The following is a 16,079-nucleotide window of genomic DNA, read 5'->3' on the forward strand; positions in this document are numbered from 1 at the left end:
AACTAAAATGGGCAAAGTTACAAGATTGAGTACTGTGTGGAGGGATCGTATAGTGCATGGGCCTTTACCCTACCCTAACCTCTGAAACTCTCACTTGTAATGATGCTGAATTATGTTTATATATCTCCTATATTATAGTATTGTGAATGTGATATTGTGCAACTGTTTTTAATTGAAATAAACTCATGTAGTCACGTGCTGATGTAATATCTTCCACCTTACTGAGAAGTGTCTCACCCAAATCTTACAACCTTTATTTCAGGTCCTACAGGACGTCGGTCATAGTCTTCTAAAGGGATTTTGGTGCGTAGAGTCTTATTAGTATATGTAAGTTTTTGTATCTATACTGGGTTATTATCCTGGTTTAATGTAAGGGGATATAATATAGTTTATGTTTTAAGTATGAATCTTATGTACTAAAGAATATAGATAGAACTTTGGTATATGTCTAATAGAACCCCATAAGAATGTTTATGTTTTTTGCTGCGCAAGAATACATATATGTATGAGATACACCAATTTTTCCCTTTTTAGGGCGGGTTGTTTATGTATGTTTATCAGATACAGGTATAACATATGTGTAGTAGTACTTTGGGCTCGTATAAAGGGTCGGGGTGTTACAATTTGGTATTAGAGCCCTTAATCAGTCAGAAGTGTGATGCGATTCATGCTGCCTGGTTAGGGGTATACACAGAGCTTAGGTCACTAGGTTCTGTAGTTTAGAATATACCAGAGTATAGGAAGATGATAAGACTTTGAGTTTTGCTTATTATACCTAGAGACATAAATACATTGATAGCCTTCTATTTTTTTTTTTTTTTAGATCAATTAAAAGGTTCAGAAAACCACGACAATCTATTGATGGTTTTGTTTCCAAGTAGAAGGGGAGGAATTTGAGTTAGAATGGGAATGTAGAATTGGGAACTTGAGTTTTATAATATTGTGATAGTAATCGATATGTAGAATATTAAAAATTCTAAGATGGGTTTCTCATTTGCTTTTCAAGATGGAATCCAAGGATAATACTGCCAATGTTGGAGGCAGTAGCAGTGAGGGAGCTGGCACTAAGGCTGGCAGTGATTCCACGAATGTCCTGCGGGACTTCACTCAGCAACTGATCGCTGAGGTGGTTCGGATAAATAGGGGCAGGATTATCCTGCGGTTAAGTTGGGTTGTTCTATCGATCAGTTCACCTGACTGAAGCCTCTTGTTTTCATGGGAAGTGTAGACTCGATTCGAGTTAAGAATTGGATTAGGGAGATTGAGAAGATTTTGAACGTCCTAAACTGCACTGAGAAGCAGAAAGTGGCCTTCACAACGTTCAAGTTGTCGAGCGAAGTGGAGAGATGGTGGAAGTTTGTGAAGATGCTTGCAGAGCATTGGCCCATTCTAGTGGTGTTATCTTGGGCCCGTTTTAGAGAGTTATTCTTTGAATGGTATTTTCGAGCCACGGTTAGGAATGCAAAGATGTAGAAGTTTGTGAGTCTAGAGCAGGGGCAGTTAACAGTTCAGTAGTATGCTGCCATATTTCAAGAGCTATCCCGTTTTGCTCCATTCATGATTCTGGATGAGGCAATGAAGGCTTGAAAATTTTAAAGGAGCCTGAAGAAGGAGATTCACAAGCAGACTGCGATTTGGCAGATGCAAGACTTTGTCACTCTAGCTGACAAAGTCACCGTAGTAGAGGAGAGTTTGTAGGAGGACCTTGTGGTTCAGGTTTCGAAGAAGAGACCTACGCCTTCCAATTCTTACGAAAGGGCAAAGTAGGGCAACTGGAAGAAGAAGAATAGTCATGGTGCTTGTTAGAGTACCAAGTCCACTTCTATTTGTTCTACATACAGGAAACCTCACAAAGGGCAGTTTTGGAGGGCTATGAGGGCTTGTTTACAATGTGGTAAGATAGGACATCAGATCAGGGATTGTAACTTGCCGAGTTATGGTGGAGCTCCACAACAGTCTTCCAGAGGTGGTGCACAGGTGCCACGAAGTGGATAGAAAGGGGGTACTACCCAGGCCAGGGTGTACTCCTTGACTCTAGGTGATGCATAAAACACTGGAGATGTGGTAATAGGTAATATTTACATGCTTTCCAATAAAGTTGTTATATTATTTGACTCGGGAGTAGCACATTCCTTTTATCTCCTAGGGATTTGTTAAACTGTGTGGGTTAGAGATGCAATAGTTGGGTTGTGAACTAGTAGTGACTACGCCATTAGGGTCGGCAATTGTATGTAGTAAAATAATACGTGATTTTCCAGTAGTGATCCAAGGAAGGGTACTACCAGTTGGCCTTATAGTATTTGACATGTATGGCTTCGATATCATATTAGGGATGGAATGGTTGCCTTCCAGTTATGCTAGTATTCAACTGCCACAGGAAAGAAGTGATGTTTAAACCTCCAGAGAAGCAAGAATTCAATTTTATAAGATCGTGTGTACATTCTGCACCACATATCCTTTCAGCTTTGCAGGCTGGTAGATTGCTCTGGGAGGGATGCCAAGGGTATTTGTCATTTATGAAAGACATGCCGGCCGAAGAACGTAAACTGGAGGTGATTCCTATAGTGTGCGAGTTCCCTAACATGTTTCTAGAGGACTTGCCAGGATTACCTTCGGACCGTGAAATGGAATTTGTTATAGAGTTAGCTTTAGGTACGATGCCGATATAGAAAACTCTGTATCGTATGGTTTTAGCTAAATTAAGAGAGTTAAAAAAACAACTTCAGAAGTTACAAATAAGGGGTATATTCGACCGAGTGTTTCTCCTTGGGGAGCACTTGTGCTATTTTTGAAGAAGAAAGACAGGTCAATGAGGACGTGCATCAACTACAAAGAACTTAATCAGATGATGATAAAGAACAAATACCTGTTACCCAGGATCGATGATCTATTTGACCAGTTACAGGGTACGCAGATTTTATCTAAGATCGATCTATGATCTGGGTATCACCATTTGACGATGAAAATGGAGGATGTTCCAAAAACAGCTTTTTGAACTTGGTATAGCCCTTACAAATTTATGGTTATGCCATTCGGTTTGACTAAGGCACCTGCAGCATTAATGGATTTGATGAATAGGGTCTTTCACAAATACTAAGACCAGTTCATCGTGGTATTTATTGATGACATCCTAGTGTATTCTAGGAGTGCTGCAGAGCATGAAGTTCATCCGGGACTGGTATTGCAAGTGCTCAAGGAGAAGAGGTTATACGCTAAACTAAAGAAGTGTGAGTTCTGGTTAGAATAAATTTTGTTTCTAGGGTATGTAGTGTCCAAGGGAGGGGTATCAGTGGATCTGAGTAAAATAGTAGCAGTAGTGGACTAGGCGAGACCGAAGAATGTTCAGGAGGTCAGAAGTTTTCTAAGTCTTGCAGGTTACTACCAATGGTTCATAGAAGGGTTCTCCAGTTTAGAAGGTCTTTTGACGCGACTCAGGAGGAAGAACGTGAGGTATGATTGGACTGATGAGTGCAAGCTGAGTTTTTAGGAGCTGAAACGGTGACTAGTTACTGCTCCAGTTCTAACCATTCCATCTAGGGATGACAAATTTGTTATCTACAATGATGCCTCTAAGAAGGGTCTTGGTTGTGTTCTAATGCAGTAGGGTAGGGTAGTTGCTTACGCATCTCGTCAGCTTAAAGAGTATGAGAAGAACTACCCGACACATGATATAGAATTGGCAGCTGTAGTGTTTGCATTGAAAATCTAGAGGTACTGCCTGTATGGTGAAAGGTGCAAAATATTTACTGATCACAAGAGTCATAAGTATATTTTCACCTAGAAAGAACTGAACATGAGATAGCATAGATGGCTTGAATTGCTAAAGGACTACGACTGCACCATTAGCTATCACCCAGGAAAAGCAAATATGGTAGCTGATGCTTTGAGTCGGAAGTCAGTTGATGCATCGATCTTAGTAGTGGGAGTTCAGCATTAGATTTTTATGGACTTGGAAAGGTTGGGCTTGGAGGTAGTGGAAGGAAATCATCAGGCTATTCTTGCTAGCTTGGTGGTACAACTGACCTTACAGAAGAGGATACAAGCAGTGCAGAAGGAGGATCCAAAGCTTGTTGAGGTTATGGAAGGAGTTCAGAGTGGATTAAAGCCAGATTTTAGTATCTCCGGTGATGGGATTTTGAGATTCCATAAAAGGGTATGTGTACCAGATGACGTCGGGATTAAACTAGTCATTCCGAAGGAGGCACGTCGTTCGCTCTACATCGTATATCCTGGCCGTACGAAGATGTACCAAAATCTGAGGAATCTTTCTGTTGGTCCAACATGAAAAGAGAGATCGTCCATTTTTTAGAGCAGTGTCTGACATGTCAACATGTCAAAGTAGAGCACCAGAGGCTAGCAAGACCACTTCAGCCACTTGACATCCCCAAGTGGAAGTGGGAGTACATCTCGATGGATTTTGTGACGGGCTTACCTGCAGTGGTGCATAAATAGAATGCCATATGGGTGGTAGCCGATCGGATGACTAAGATTGTCCATTTCATTCCTATTAGAGTCAGCTATTCCTTAAATAGGCTAGCAAGTTGTACGTGCAGGACATAGTACGACTCCATGGTATCCCTATTTCTGTTGTTTCGGATCGAGATCCCCATTTTTCGTTTCGTTTCTAAAAGAGTTTATAGGATGCCTTTGGATCACAACTGATGTTCAATACATCTTTTCACCCACAGATGGATGGATAGACTGAGAAGACTATTTAGACATTGGAGGATATGTGGTAGGCATGTGTACTAGATTTTGGTGATCATTGGATACGACATCTACTGCTTGTCGAGTTCGCATATAACAACAGTTACCAGGCCAACATAGAGATGGCACCTTACGAGGCATTGTATAGTCGTCGATGTTGATCTCCATTATACTGGGATCAAGTAGGTGAGCAGTAGATACTGGGTTTGGAACTGATTCAGAAGGCCTCTGCAAAGGTTGAGTTGATTAGGGAGAGAATCAGGACAGCTCAAAGTGAGTAGAAGAGTTATTGTGATACTCGTCGATGAGAGCTAGAGTTTGAGGTAGGAGATATAGTGTTTCATAAGATCGCTCTGATAAAAGGGGTGATGAGGTTCGGAAAGAAGGGGAAGCTAAGTCCTAGGTATATCGGGCCTTTCAATATCCTAGAACGGATAGGTTCAGTAACTTATCAGGTGGCTTTACCCCCAACACTATCCAGAGTTCATGGCACATTCCACGTATCGGTGCTGAGGAAGTACGTGTCAGATCCTTCCCACGTGCTGAGTTATGAACCTCAAGAGATCAGTGATGCCTTATCATATGAGGAGGTACTGGTGCAAATATTAGATCGGAAGGTATAACAACTGCGAACCAAAGAGATACCATTGGTGAAGGTATTGTGGCAGAACCATGCAGTGGAAGAAGCTTCATGGGAGTTAGAAACTGAGATACGTCAGAAGTATCCTCAGTTATTTAGATACGGTTAAGTTAGTCAGGTAAGTGAATGTATGCATGTTAGTATGTTTGGTAAGTAGATATGATCTTCGGGAGAGTTATGTAAGTATATTGTAAGCACTTGAAGCCTTATGCTATAACCACAATATTCCTCCACCATAAGTGAGGATAGGTAATAAATTTGGGTCAGAGCTGCTTTGTGGGTAGCTACCAACTTTTTTGTAGGTCTCCAACATAAGGTAGAGTATGCTTTGTATTAGTTGGTGAATTTTGGGGACGAAATTCTTATAAGGAGGGGAGATTGTAGGGACCCAAATTTTAAAAATAAATAAAGAAAAAAAGAATGGAAATTAAAAAGGATAAAACAACGAAGCTCATCGACGAGGCTCATTTTCTCATCGACGAAGTCTCTTCTATGGCTCGGCGACGAGACACAAAGGCCCGTCGATGAGAAGATACCGGGGGATTTTTAGAGATTCTGAAATCTCAAAAAAAGATCCTGCTTCGATTAAACTGACGAGGATCAACCCTAGAACCCCGTAGTAGTGTCCAATTGTCAATTTGGGCGAGTTTTGATGGAGAAAATGAAGAGAGAGAGGGTGAGAGAGAGAGAGAGAGAGAGAGAGAGAGAGAGAGAGAGGAGAGAGAGAGAGAGAGAGAGAGAGAGAGAAACAATTTTAATTTCTCTCAAAATGAACTTAATTCCCCTTTATATACAAGCTGCCTCCGGACAAAATCGTCGATGGTTTCCCCCAAAACCATCTATGGTTTGGCTTTTTAACCAAACCTTTTTCACTGTTTTACCCTTAAGCAGCCACAGTAACACAAAGCCATTGATGGTTTGGTCTACACCAAACCAAATTTCTTCTTTTATTTAGTTTCTTATTATTTCAATTTTTCGGGTCTCTACAAGAATCTTAGGACAACAACTTATAAGGAAGCTATTGTGGTCGTGAGTGAGGAGGCTTGGACGGCAGCAATGTTCAAGCAACACAAAACTGGGTGCAGAAAAGAGAGAAGGGTGGCAGTGTGTGCGTGAAAGCTGTTGTGCACAACAACTTGTTCGGGAAAAGATGGCCTTTTATCCTCCTTCCCTGCCTCCACTCTTTTTTTATCTTTATTTCATTTATTTTTATTGGTTTCAATGATTTATTTTTGGTTTAATTTGTTTTGGAAATTTAAGATTACAAATGTTGACTTTTTGGTTCGTCTCTTGTTTTGATTATGACAAACCACAATATCTCATCCGTGTGCTTCGAGTATTTGAACAGGTTTACTTTTCTAAGCATGAATGACAGATGAGAAATTGATGTCGAGAAGCACTTAAATGAGCCATTCTTTCGGCAAAATCCATGGAATTGCCGAGGAGCAGAGCTTGAAGCCTTCGCTTATTTTAAGTTGTATTTTTATATATGTTTATTTTAATTCAGATCTGTAATAATAATCTATCGGTCTATAATAATTAATGCATGACATGAATGGTAGGGACTATAAGCTTAGTAAGGACCATAGGAAAAATTAAGACCATAAATGAACATTAGGGATCAAGGTCGACTGATGCCGAATTTTTAGGATATATGCTCAAAGACCTTAGACTGACCATAGGTCCCAATATGTTGCATGAAAAAGCCCCCATAAATCTTAGAAATAATTATCATGTGAATAGGGGTGATTTAAAAAAAAATATGACTTAAATGCACAAATCTTATATGGTCGGTTGACCGAACTTAAACCTACAGAGACTCTCGGTCGACCAAACATCCTCGAGTCAACAATTGACCATTTGGTAGACCGAACCAAAACACACTAAGACCTTCAGTTGACCAAACCTCCCCAAGGTCAAAAGTTTGACCAGTTGATCGACCATCTTTAAAATGAGCATCAACACTATTGTCAACCGAACTAGCACGTGGGGAAATCCTAATGCCCTGGTAGATTGAACTTGAAGTTTAAAAATGGCTCAATCGACCGAACATCCAAATTCGTTCAACCGAACTTAGCCTGATCGACTGAACCTCGGAGGTTCAAAAATCACCTCAAGTCTGGTCGACCATCTTTCAGTTCAAAAACACCTTAGTCAATTGAACTGAGTAACCTGGTCGATTGAACCTTAAAAATGGTTGACCGAACCTCTCGGGTTGCTTAAATTTTACCGAGATTAAAATGGGGTTATTTTTTATTAACCATACTCAATCTTTTCTAAAATTCCATCGATGTCCCCCAACGGTTATATTTTTATGAATGTCTGTAAATACTAGTTCATTTGGAAAGATTGAGCATGGATTAGCAAATATCATTAGCCAAAACTCTCTGAATTTCAAAACCTTTGTTTTATCATATAGAAGCCATAGATCCATCTCTTACTCATCCTACTTGCTAAAATCCTTTAGTAAGAGTGTTGAATCAGGTTTAATCCCAAGAGGAGGGGGGGGGGGGTGAATTGGGTATTTAAAAATTCTTTGACACTAATTTACCGCTTAAACCCTTCTTATATATTTACTAATAAATTCTATTACTCAATTACTTTTGTGCAAGACTATCCAACCTATGCATGCAATATACACATTTTAAATGCAATGTTGAAAATAAATAGTAAAGGGAAGAGAGAAGACAAACACAGTTTTACGAGGTTCAATCGACTTGGCCTACGTCCTCGCCTTGAGCAACCACTCAAGGATTCACTAAAACCCTGCCCCTAAAGTGGGACGGAGCTTCCCTTACAATCCGCTGCTTACAAGAGGCACAGCTTCCTCCTACTTCGTTGCTTACAAGAGATACAACTCTCTCCTCACACACCGGTTCACACACCGAACCGTGTATGCAATAGAATCTGAAAATTAACACTCAAAACAATGCTTCTAACAAAATCCGGTGAGTACAATTCAAAATCCTAATACAATAACATATGATATAACTTGAAGCTCATGAATGTATGAAAAACGATACAATTGTTTTATGTATGATATGCTTCAACACACAACTCCCTATTTAACCAAAACTCCCAAGTAAAGATATATTTAAAATGTTTTGGAGTCAACTAGGGTTCTTGGTTCACTTTGCAAAAATGCATAAGTATGTTTGATGTGAACTAGTTAACAAAAAAAACTTTGTCTTGAATACAAACTCAATCAAACTCACAAAGTTTTATTTCATGTATTCAATCACAAACTGAGTATATTAATTTTCGTAAAATATCCCTTAATTAAATGTATAGTTATAAGTATCAAGGATATTTAATCAAGCTTTAATATATCTAAGATATAAGTTTTAATCAAAAATCAATCAACCAAATTAAATAAGTTTTCTCAAGTAATGATCTTTTCAAAACTCAATTTTTATACGAATATGCACACTCAAGATCAAAACTTTTCTAATGATAGTCAAGAGCACGTAATAAGATGAGATGAGATGTTCTTAATAATAATAATTTGAAAGATCAAACCTCAATACTAGATTGAAGTACAGTTGAGTAAACAAGTCCTCTTTGAGAATCAGAGTTGATTTGCCCAAGCTTGAAGATTAGAGATTGAAGTGTAGGCAATCGTATAACACTAGGAGCAGATTTTCAACGTTTTTTCAACAATGTGTGTTCTTCTCTTTCTTGTGTGTCTAACATCTGTTCTAGGGTTTAGATATTCAGAATATATAGTATATTACCCTTAGGATTGATCTCAATCGTTGGATCAATAAAATAGCTTGTGAGTCCTTTTAATAAAAATATGATTTTTAGACTTTCCCGCGACTTCAGGCAATCGAAGTGGGGTTCAAGCTCCTGAAGTGGCAACTTCAGGTGCCTGAGGTTCCAGTGTCAGGCGATTGAAGTACCTCTACTAGGTTCTGTTTTCCCATTTAATTCTTCAGGCGACTGAGGTTGAGTTCAGGCTACCAAAGTCCCCTTTTTCTCACTTATTCATTTCCAGTTTAAAATTCTACTTTGCTTCTTTGCTTGGGTCTTTTATAAAACAAGTTTTCCATGATTTTAAAAGCCTTTCTAAGCCCATGTAAGTTCCCTAATCATACATGAAATGCATGAATCCTAAAATCATTCTAAGTTATGTTGAGTCTCAAATTAAATCATACGAAAATGTAAGTACATGAGTTATAAATACCCATTCCCAAGATGTTCTTGAACTTTGCCACTTGCATCTTGATTCTCGTACTCTTTGAGTTCCATGGTGCTATCCAAGATTTGTAAGCTTTACTTGAATGCTTCCATGACTCATTATCTTTCCGTGCATGTTTAATGTAAGTCCTGTTCACAAACTCAATGTACAGATCAAATACAAAGTGATTTGTCATTATCAAAACAGGATTAGACTCGTAGAGTCAACAAGGAGTATTATTGAGATTGTTTATATTGGCTAACACACTCATTGTATGTGTTTGATGTTGATTTTTTGAAGAGAGAGCTTGAGAGTTCCCTTGTGATTTAATTCATAGGTCTTCAGTGGGAATACTCTCTAGAGCTTGTGAATCTTGCATTATTGTTACAAGTATTCAAAGGCTTATTCTTGTGCTTTGTGAAATATTTTTCAAACAAGCTTGATTTCAAATATCTTTTGTGTTAGGATTTTGAGAAAATCATCTTAGAGATATTTTGATTATATTCTCTGAAAATCTTTGAAACCCTACTTGTGGTCGAAATATATTTACATATTGTTTCAAAGATAGATTGGTAATACACTCTTGCATTAGATTGCTTATTGAAATTAGATTGAGTGTTATTGCACACATATGCACTGAGCTTATAGTTCTATCATTTGACGTGCATTAATTATTGGTTGTGCGTATTGGTACATAATCTTCTTGTATTAGAAGCACATATCTTTATACACAAAATTTGTATTGAATATCTATTGTATTCCAAGCGTGGCTTAAGGGGGCATTGATCTAACTTGTAAGGATCAGTAGGGCCTTTTCCGCTTGGCAAGGAGAGTGTGTAAAGGTTGAGGTCAACCCTGATAATTTGACCTGGTTGTGAGCAATTAGTGGAATCCTCGAGCTTGTGAGCTGAGACTGAGACGTAGGCAGTATTTACCGAACCTTGATAACATATCATGTGTACAAATTATATTTTTGCAATTTATTTACTGCACGTGTATGTTACTTTCAATAGTCTGTGAATGTTGTGCATAACTTAATTTTCACACTTTATATTTATCTGCACATTTGGGATCGCATAAAAAGACCCTAGGTTGGGAAATACTGTCTATGGATCTGAAATCAACCTAGGAAGTTTTAAATACCCAATTCACCCCCTCCCCTCTTAGGAATACACCAATTCCAACAGCAAACATGTTAGGCTAAATTTTATCTTGAGATTTAAAGAGTAACCCATGATCGTTTTGGGTTGGATTTCTAGTTCTACTGTTTAATTGGCTAGGTTGTATTTCAATTCATATTTTGAAAAGACTAGAATTCTATGTTCTTGATCTTGATCAATTGTAGACATTAAAGCACAATTGATGCTTGAACCAATGGCAAGATTTTGATGCTCTTCTTTCATTGTTTAGATTTGCATACAACCTCTTGAGTGCTTTGAATTATACTGAAATTGTGAGTTGAATGTCATATTATCCGGTCATAATCTCTTAGAATGAGAAAGTGATTGAGAGTAGAGGAAATCAGAGGAACATCCATTATCAAATCGAAAACAAGCAAAACTTGCATCTCAAGTGTTTAATTTCTTCGCATTCCCTTTGAACTGCTTAGTTATTAGTAGTTTTAGATTCTTAGACTTATCATCACCTTCAGGTCCTACTTATGCATGAATCTCATTCATTTATATCATTTTTTCAGATTATTATTTTAACCCGTTAATTAATTAATTAATTTGGGCGACCGTAAGTTCCAGTTCAGGCGACTGAAACCATTTTGCCTTATTTTCAAGAAACTCAGGTGACTGATATATTGTCATTTTAGTTGAACAAAACCACTCAATCAACCAAAAGGCCCAACTCAGTCGACCGAAACCACAACCCGTTAGCTAATTATTTGTTTTAGGAATTCCTGTCACCATAAATGAAAATTTGATTTCTTGTGTTATAATTGAGACCTTAATGCTTGCATATTTCACATTGTCCCTGTGAATTCAATCTTAGGACTCGCCCTTGTATTACTTTGACAACCTCTGCACTTAGAAGTCAATAACATTAGCTGATCATGGTGCTTATCAGATGGGCCATTTTTGGTGAGTCATGCTCATTCTGAGTTACCTCCTGAGCTATGTTCATCAAGTGGGCATGCCTTCGGGCAGCATGAGTGGTGCTCATCAGATGGTCATTCTTGGTGAGCCGTTCAATATATTTGTAATATATATCTATATATTAAAATATGATAATATTTTGTTATAACATTCTATTTATAATTATAATATTTATAGTAATAAATTATTATGACATTAATATTTATAAATTTTTTTAAAACGTTGAAGAGCATTGAGACTTGGACAAACAAATTTACCCTTGTATACGTCCCATGAGTTGAGTCATGCAGGTTTTCTTACTATTCCCTTACCCATCTTGCTGGTGGTCATGGGCCAACATTAAAAAAAAAAAAAATAATTTATTTGTTTGTTCAACTACTATTTTTGCGCTTTTGAAAAATACCAAATCCTAAATGGCTAGTCGTTTAGAGTTTTTTTCTTTTTTTTTTATTATTTTATTTTATATTAAAATATTTAATAAAGGTTTCGGTGGAAACTTTATTTCCTACTTTGATGCTTTCTAAAACTTACTGGATCGTCCAACGAGTTTTGAATGATGAGCGAGAGAAAGAAAAAAAGTGATTGGATAAAACTCGATGAATGATCCAGCAAGTTTTGCATGGCAGACGAAGGAGAGGCAAGGTGAAAAAAAGTGATTGGATGTGGGAGACATGGCACTTTTGTATATATATAATATAATATGAAATTATATATATATTTTTAAAAAATGTACACAAAATTAAATTTAAATACTAAAATTTATACTTGTAAACACTATATTAATTTTTTTAGGAGAAATTTTAAAATTTGAATTTCGTGTTATATAAAATTGTATTGAAACTTATTCAAATTTACACAAGTTTAAATTCAAAATTCAAAATTTATTTTGCTAAATATAGGTAAATATATAAAAAAAATTTTAAAAATTGGAATCTCAAAATTATAAATATTGTATTAGGATAAAAGATATTGACCTTCTCTTAGATTTTAAATTTTTCCTAATTCTCTTTTGAGATCTTGAAAATCTGAAAAACTTCGGTACATATTAAGTCTTGAAACTTTTATAACTCTAAAAAAAATTTATTTTATTTTTAGTAAATATAAAATAAAATATTTGTCTTTTTGACAAATTTTGTGAGGTCTGTAAAATTTGTCAATTTTGAAAAAGAATTTTTTTGATTTTTAAAATCTAAAAAAAAATTATACTTTTTTTGTTAAATTTTAAAAGAGGGCTACCTCATTTACTCTTGAAGAGAAGATAAAATGTGAAACATATTATGTGTTTATAATAAAAAATAGATAAGAAATAATTATTCCTAAATTTTATTATGAAGATATCAATAATTTTTTTAATTTTATATTAAATAAAATAATTAAAAATATATAACAAATAACTATCTCCTTTATTTTAAAAAATAACTATAATTTACCTTATTTCTTAAATGTTCACACCAGAATTCCATAATCAGTTTGGATAATGCATTGGCATTGTTAGCCATAATAATTTATATGTATATATATATATATATATATATATATATAGATATATTAAAGAAATGAATTCAAATGGATATAAACGGTGAGAACCATGTGAGGGTTCAGAGTAATAAATTATATAATTTTTATTTTCCCCGCATCTTTAAGCCTGGAAAAGTTACTTGAAAAGAATAATAGATCCATTCCATTTATGGAAACCTGCACCCGCATGCATGAGGAGTAAGACAAGACGCATTTCTCAGTCTCTGCATATAGAGTGGTTGGCCTCCTCAGCTCCTCTCCTCTATTCCTTCGTCACCCCCAACCCCCCACCAGGTTTGGAAATTTCGTAACGAACTCACGGGTGTGGACCCTATTGCACGCCTTCTCCCATTTGAGTTGGAGGCATTATAAATATGAGAACCCTGCTAGCTTCCCCTCCTCATCATCCAGATTTCTCAATCAGTAATAACCCAGAGATGAAGACTCCCTGTCAAAGCTCTTCACTGCTTTCTCTCTCTTTTCTTTTTCTCTTCTTTTCATCAATTGCATGGGCAGTTTCTGCCTCTGGGCATGACAACTTCCTGCAATGTCTTTCCCTGCGTTCCAACGATTCCGACTCCATCTCCAAAGTCATTTACACCCAGGCCAATTCCTCCTTTTTACCTATAGTACTGCAGTCGATTCATAATCTGCGTTTCTCGACACCCACTACGCCAAAACCTTCAGTCATCATTACACCCCTGCATGAATCTCACATTCAAGCTACCATCATCTGCTCCAAAGAGCATGGCTTGCAGATTAGGACTCGGAGCGGTGGCCACGACTATGAAGGTCTTTCCTATGTTGCACACGTTCCGTTTGTGATCATCGATCTCATCAACCTTCGATCTGTAAGTGTAGATGTCGAGAACGAAACTGCATGGGTTCAAGCAGGTGCAACATTAGGCGAAGTTTATTATACAATTGCCCAAAAAAGTCAAACTCTAGGCTTTTCTGCTGGTTATTGCCCTACAGTAGGTGTTGGTGGCCACATCAGTGGAGGAGGCTATGGCATGATGATTCGAAAATACGGCTTGGCAGCTGATCATGTGATTGATGCTCGCATTGTAGTTGCCGATGGCAAAGTTTTTGATAGAAAATCTATGGGGGAGGACTTGTTTTGGGCCATTAGAGGAGGTGGAGGTGCTAGCTACGGAGTCATTGTGGCCTGGAAGATAGAGTTGGTTCAAGTCCCACGAACAGTGACTGTTTTCAATGTCACTAGGGACACGAGCCAAAACGCAATAAACTTGGTTCATCGGTGGCAATATGTTGCAGATAAAATTGATGGAGATCTATTCATCATGCCTGTAATAACGACTGTCAATAGTGCTAGTCAACAAGGCACACGAACCAGACAAGTTTCATTCCTTTCCTTGTTTCTTGGGAAGACTGATGAATTAGTCTCGCTAATGCATGACGATTTCCCAGAGCTAGGTTTGGCAAAGAAAGATTGTATTGAGATGAGTTGGATAGAATCCATCCTCTATTTTGCAAAATTTCCCAAGGGCAGTCCTTTTGTGGATATGCTGAATAGGACAAATGATCCGTGGATGGGGTCCTTTAAGGCGAAATCAGACTATGTCACAAAGCCGATTTCCAAGCTTTCGTGGGAAAAGATATGGGGAAAGATTCATGAGGAGGATGGCAAGAAAACACAAATAGCCTTGGTTCCTTATGGTGGGAGAATGAGTGAGATTTCAGAATCTGCACTTCCTTTTCCGCATAGAGCTGGCTACATATACAAAATCCTTTACGGACTGACTTGGGATGAAGATGAGGATAATACAACAGCCACACGGTATGTTGAATGGCTCAGGAGGCTTTACAAGTACATGGCTCCCCATGTTTTGAAATCTCCAAGAGGTGCATATCTCAACTATAGAGACCTTGACTTGGGCACGAACAACAAATTTGGCAACACAAGCTATAAAAGGGCGAGCATTTGGGGTAGAAAATATTTCAACAAAAATTTTAACAGATTGGTGCATGTGAAGACCATGGTGGATCCTGCAAATTTCTTCCGAAATGAGCAGAGCATTCCATCTGTTTCAACTTAAACGAAGAACCCAATGTGCATGCTAGCGAAACAGCTAGTTAGAGGTTATTTACCCAAGATTAAATAAAAAGCTCCATGAGCTTTAATTGTTATGAAATTTTAATTATTGTGGACTCACATATTTAAAAGCAATAATGTTACTGGGCTATTTTAATATCTATTGGGTATGAACTTTGTAATGTGTAGAAACTCAATACTAAGTTAATTTAGAATTGATAGACTTCTAAAATAACCTAATATATAAAGAAAACCTAATAGGGTTATGGTCCCTAAGCCAAATCAGAAACAGTTTCATGTTTTTTCTTTCCTCCCTCTAAAAAGAGGAAAACAAATGAGACACTTAAGGATTTGACTATGGAAGATCAAAACTCTCCCCTAAAGGTTGTTGGAGAATCAAATAAGACATATCTATGGATCCAGGTATATATTTATTCCGAATTTCGTTTTCTTAATTGAATAACTTGATGATCTTGGGTTATTAGATTTTATGGATTAAAGTTATTTCTAACATTAATAAGTATATATGTGTGGATTATTTTACGATTCATTGAAATTGTACAATAAATGATTAAATAATAATTTTCTACCCATGTAATAAGTGCATGTATGCAGCTTTAATGAGTTCCATGCGATCCTGTGTAGTGATCCTAAAAAAAAATTCTAAAATTAATTAATTAATTAAATTAATAATAATAATAATAAATTAAATAATATAATATAATATTATAAGATATATATATATATATATATATATATATATATATATATATATAGGGAAACCTTTGTGAGGTTTCCTAAAGGATTGAAATCAAATTGATTTCATAAGTCCTCTCCCCAGGCCGCATGCAAACTCTCTCTCTCTCTCTCTCTCTC

The 16,079-nt window shown here is 36.9% G+C and overlaps 1 protein-coding gene across 1 annotated transcript; it reads left to right on the top strand.

Moving 5' to 3' along the window:
* The first annotated feature begins 13,521 nt into the window (after positions 1-13,521).
* LOC131158591 (tetrahydroberberine oxidase-like) lies at positions 13,522-15,207 on the top strand. Its single transcript, XM_058113458.1, has one exon. It carries the CDS (start codon positions 13,522-13,524, stop codon positions 15,205-15,207), a length of 1,686 nt encoding a protein of 561 aa, XP_057969441.1.
* The last annotated feature ends 872 nt before the right edge of the window (positions 15,208-16,079 follow it).

The sequence above is a fragment of the Malania oleifera genome, chromosome 6, assembly GCF_029873635.1.
Source record: "Malania oleifera isolate guangnan ecotype guangnan chromosome 6, ASM2987363v1, whole genome shotgun sequence".
NCBI classification, from domain to species: domain Eukaryota; kingdom Viridiplantae; phylum Streptophyta; class Magnoliopsida; order Santalales; family Ximeniaceae; genus Malania; species Malania oleifera.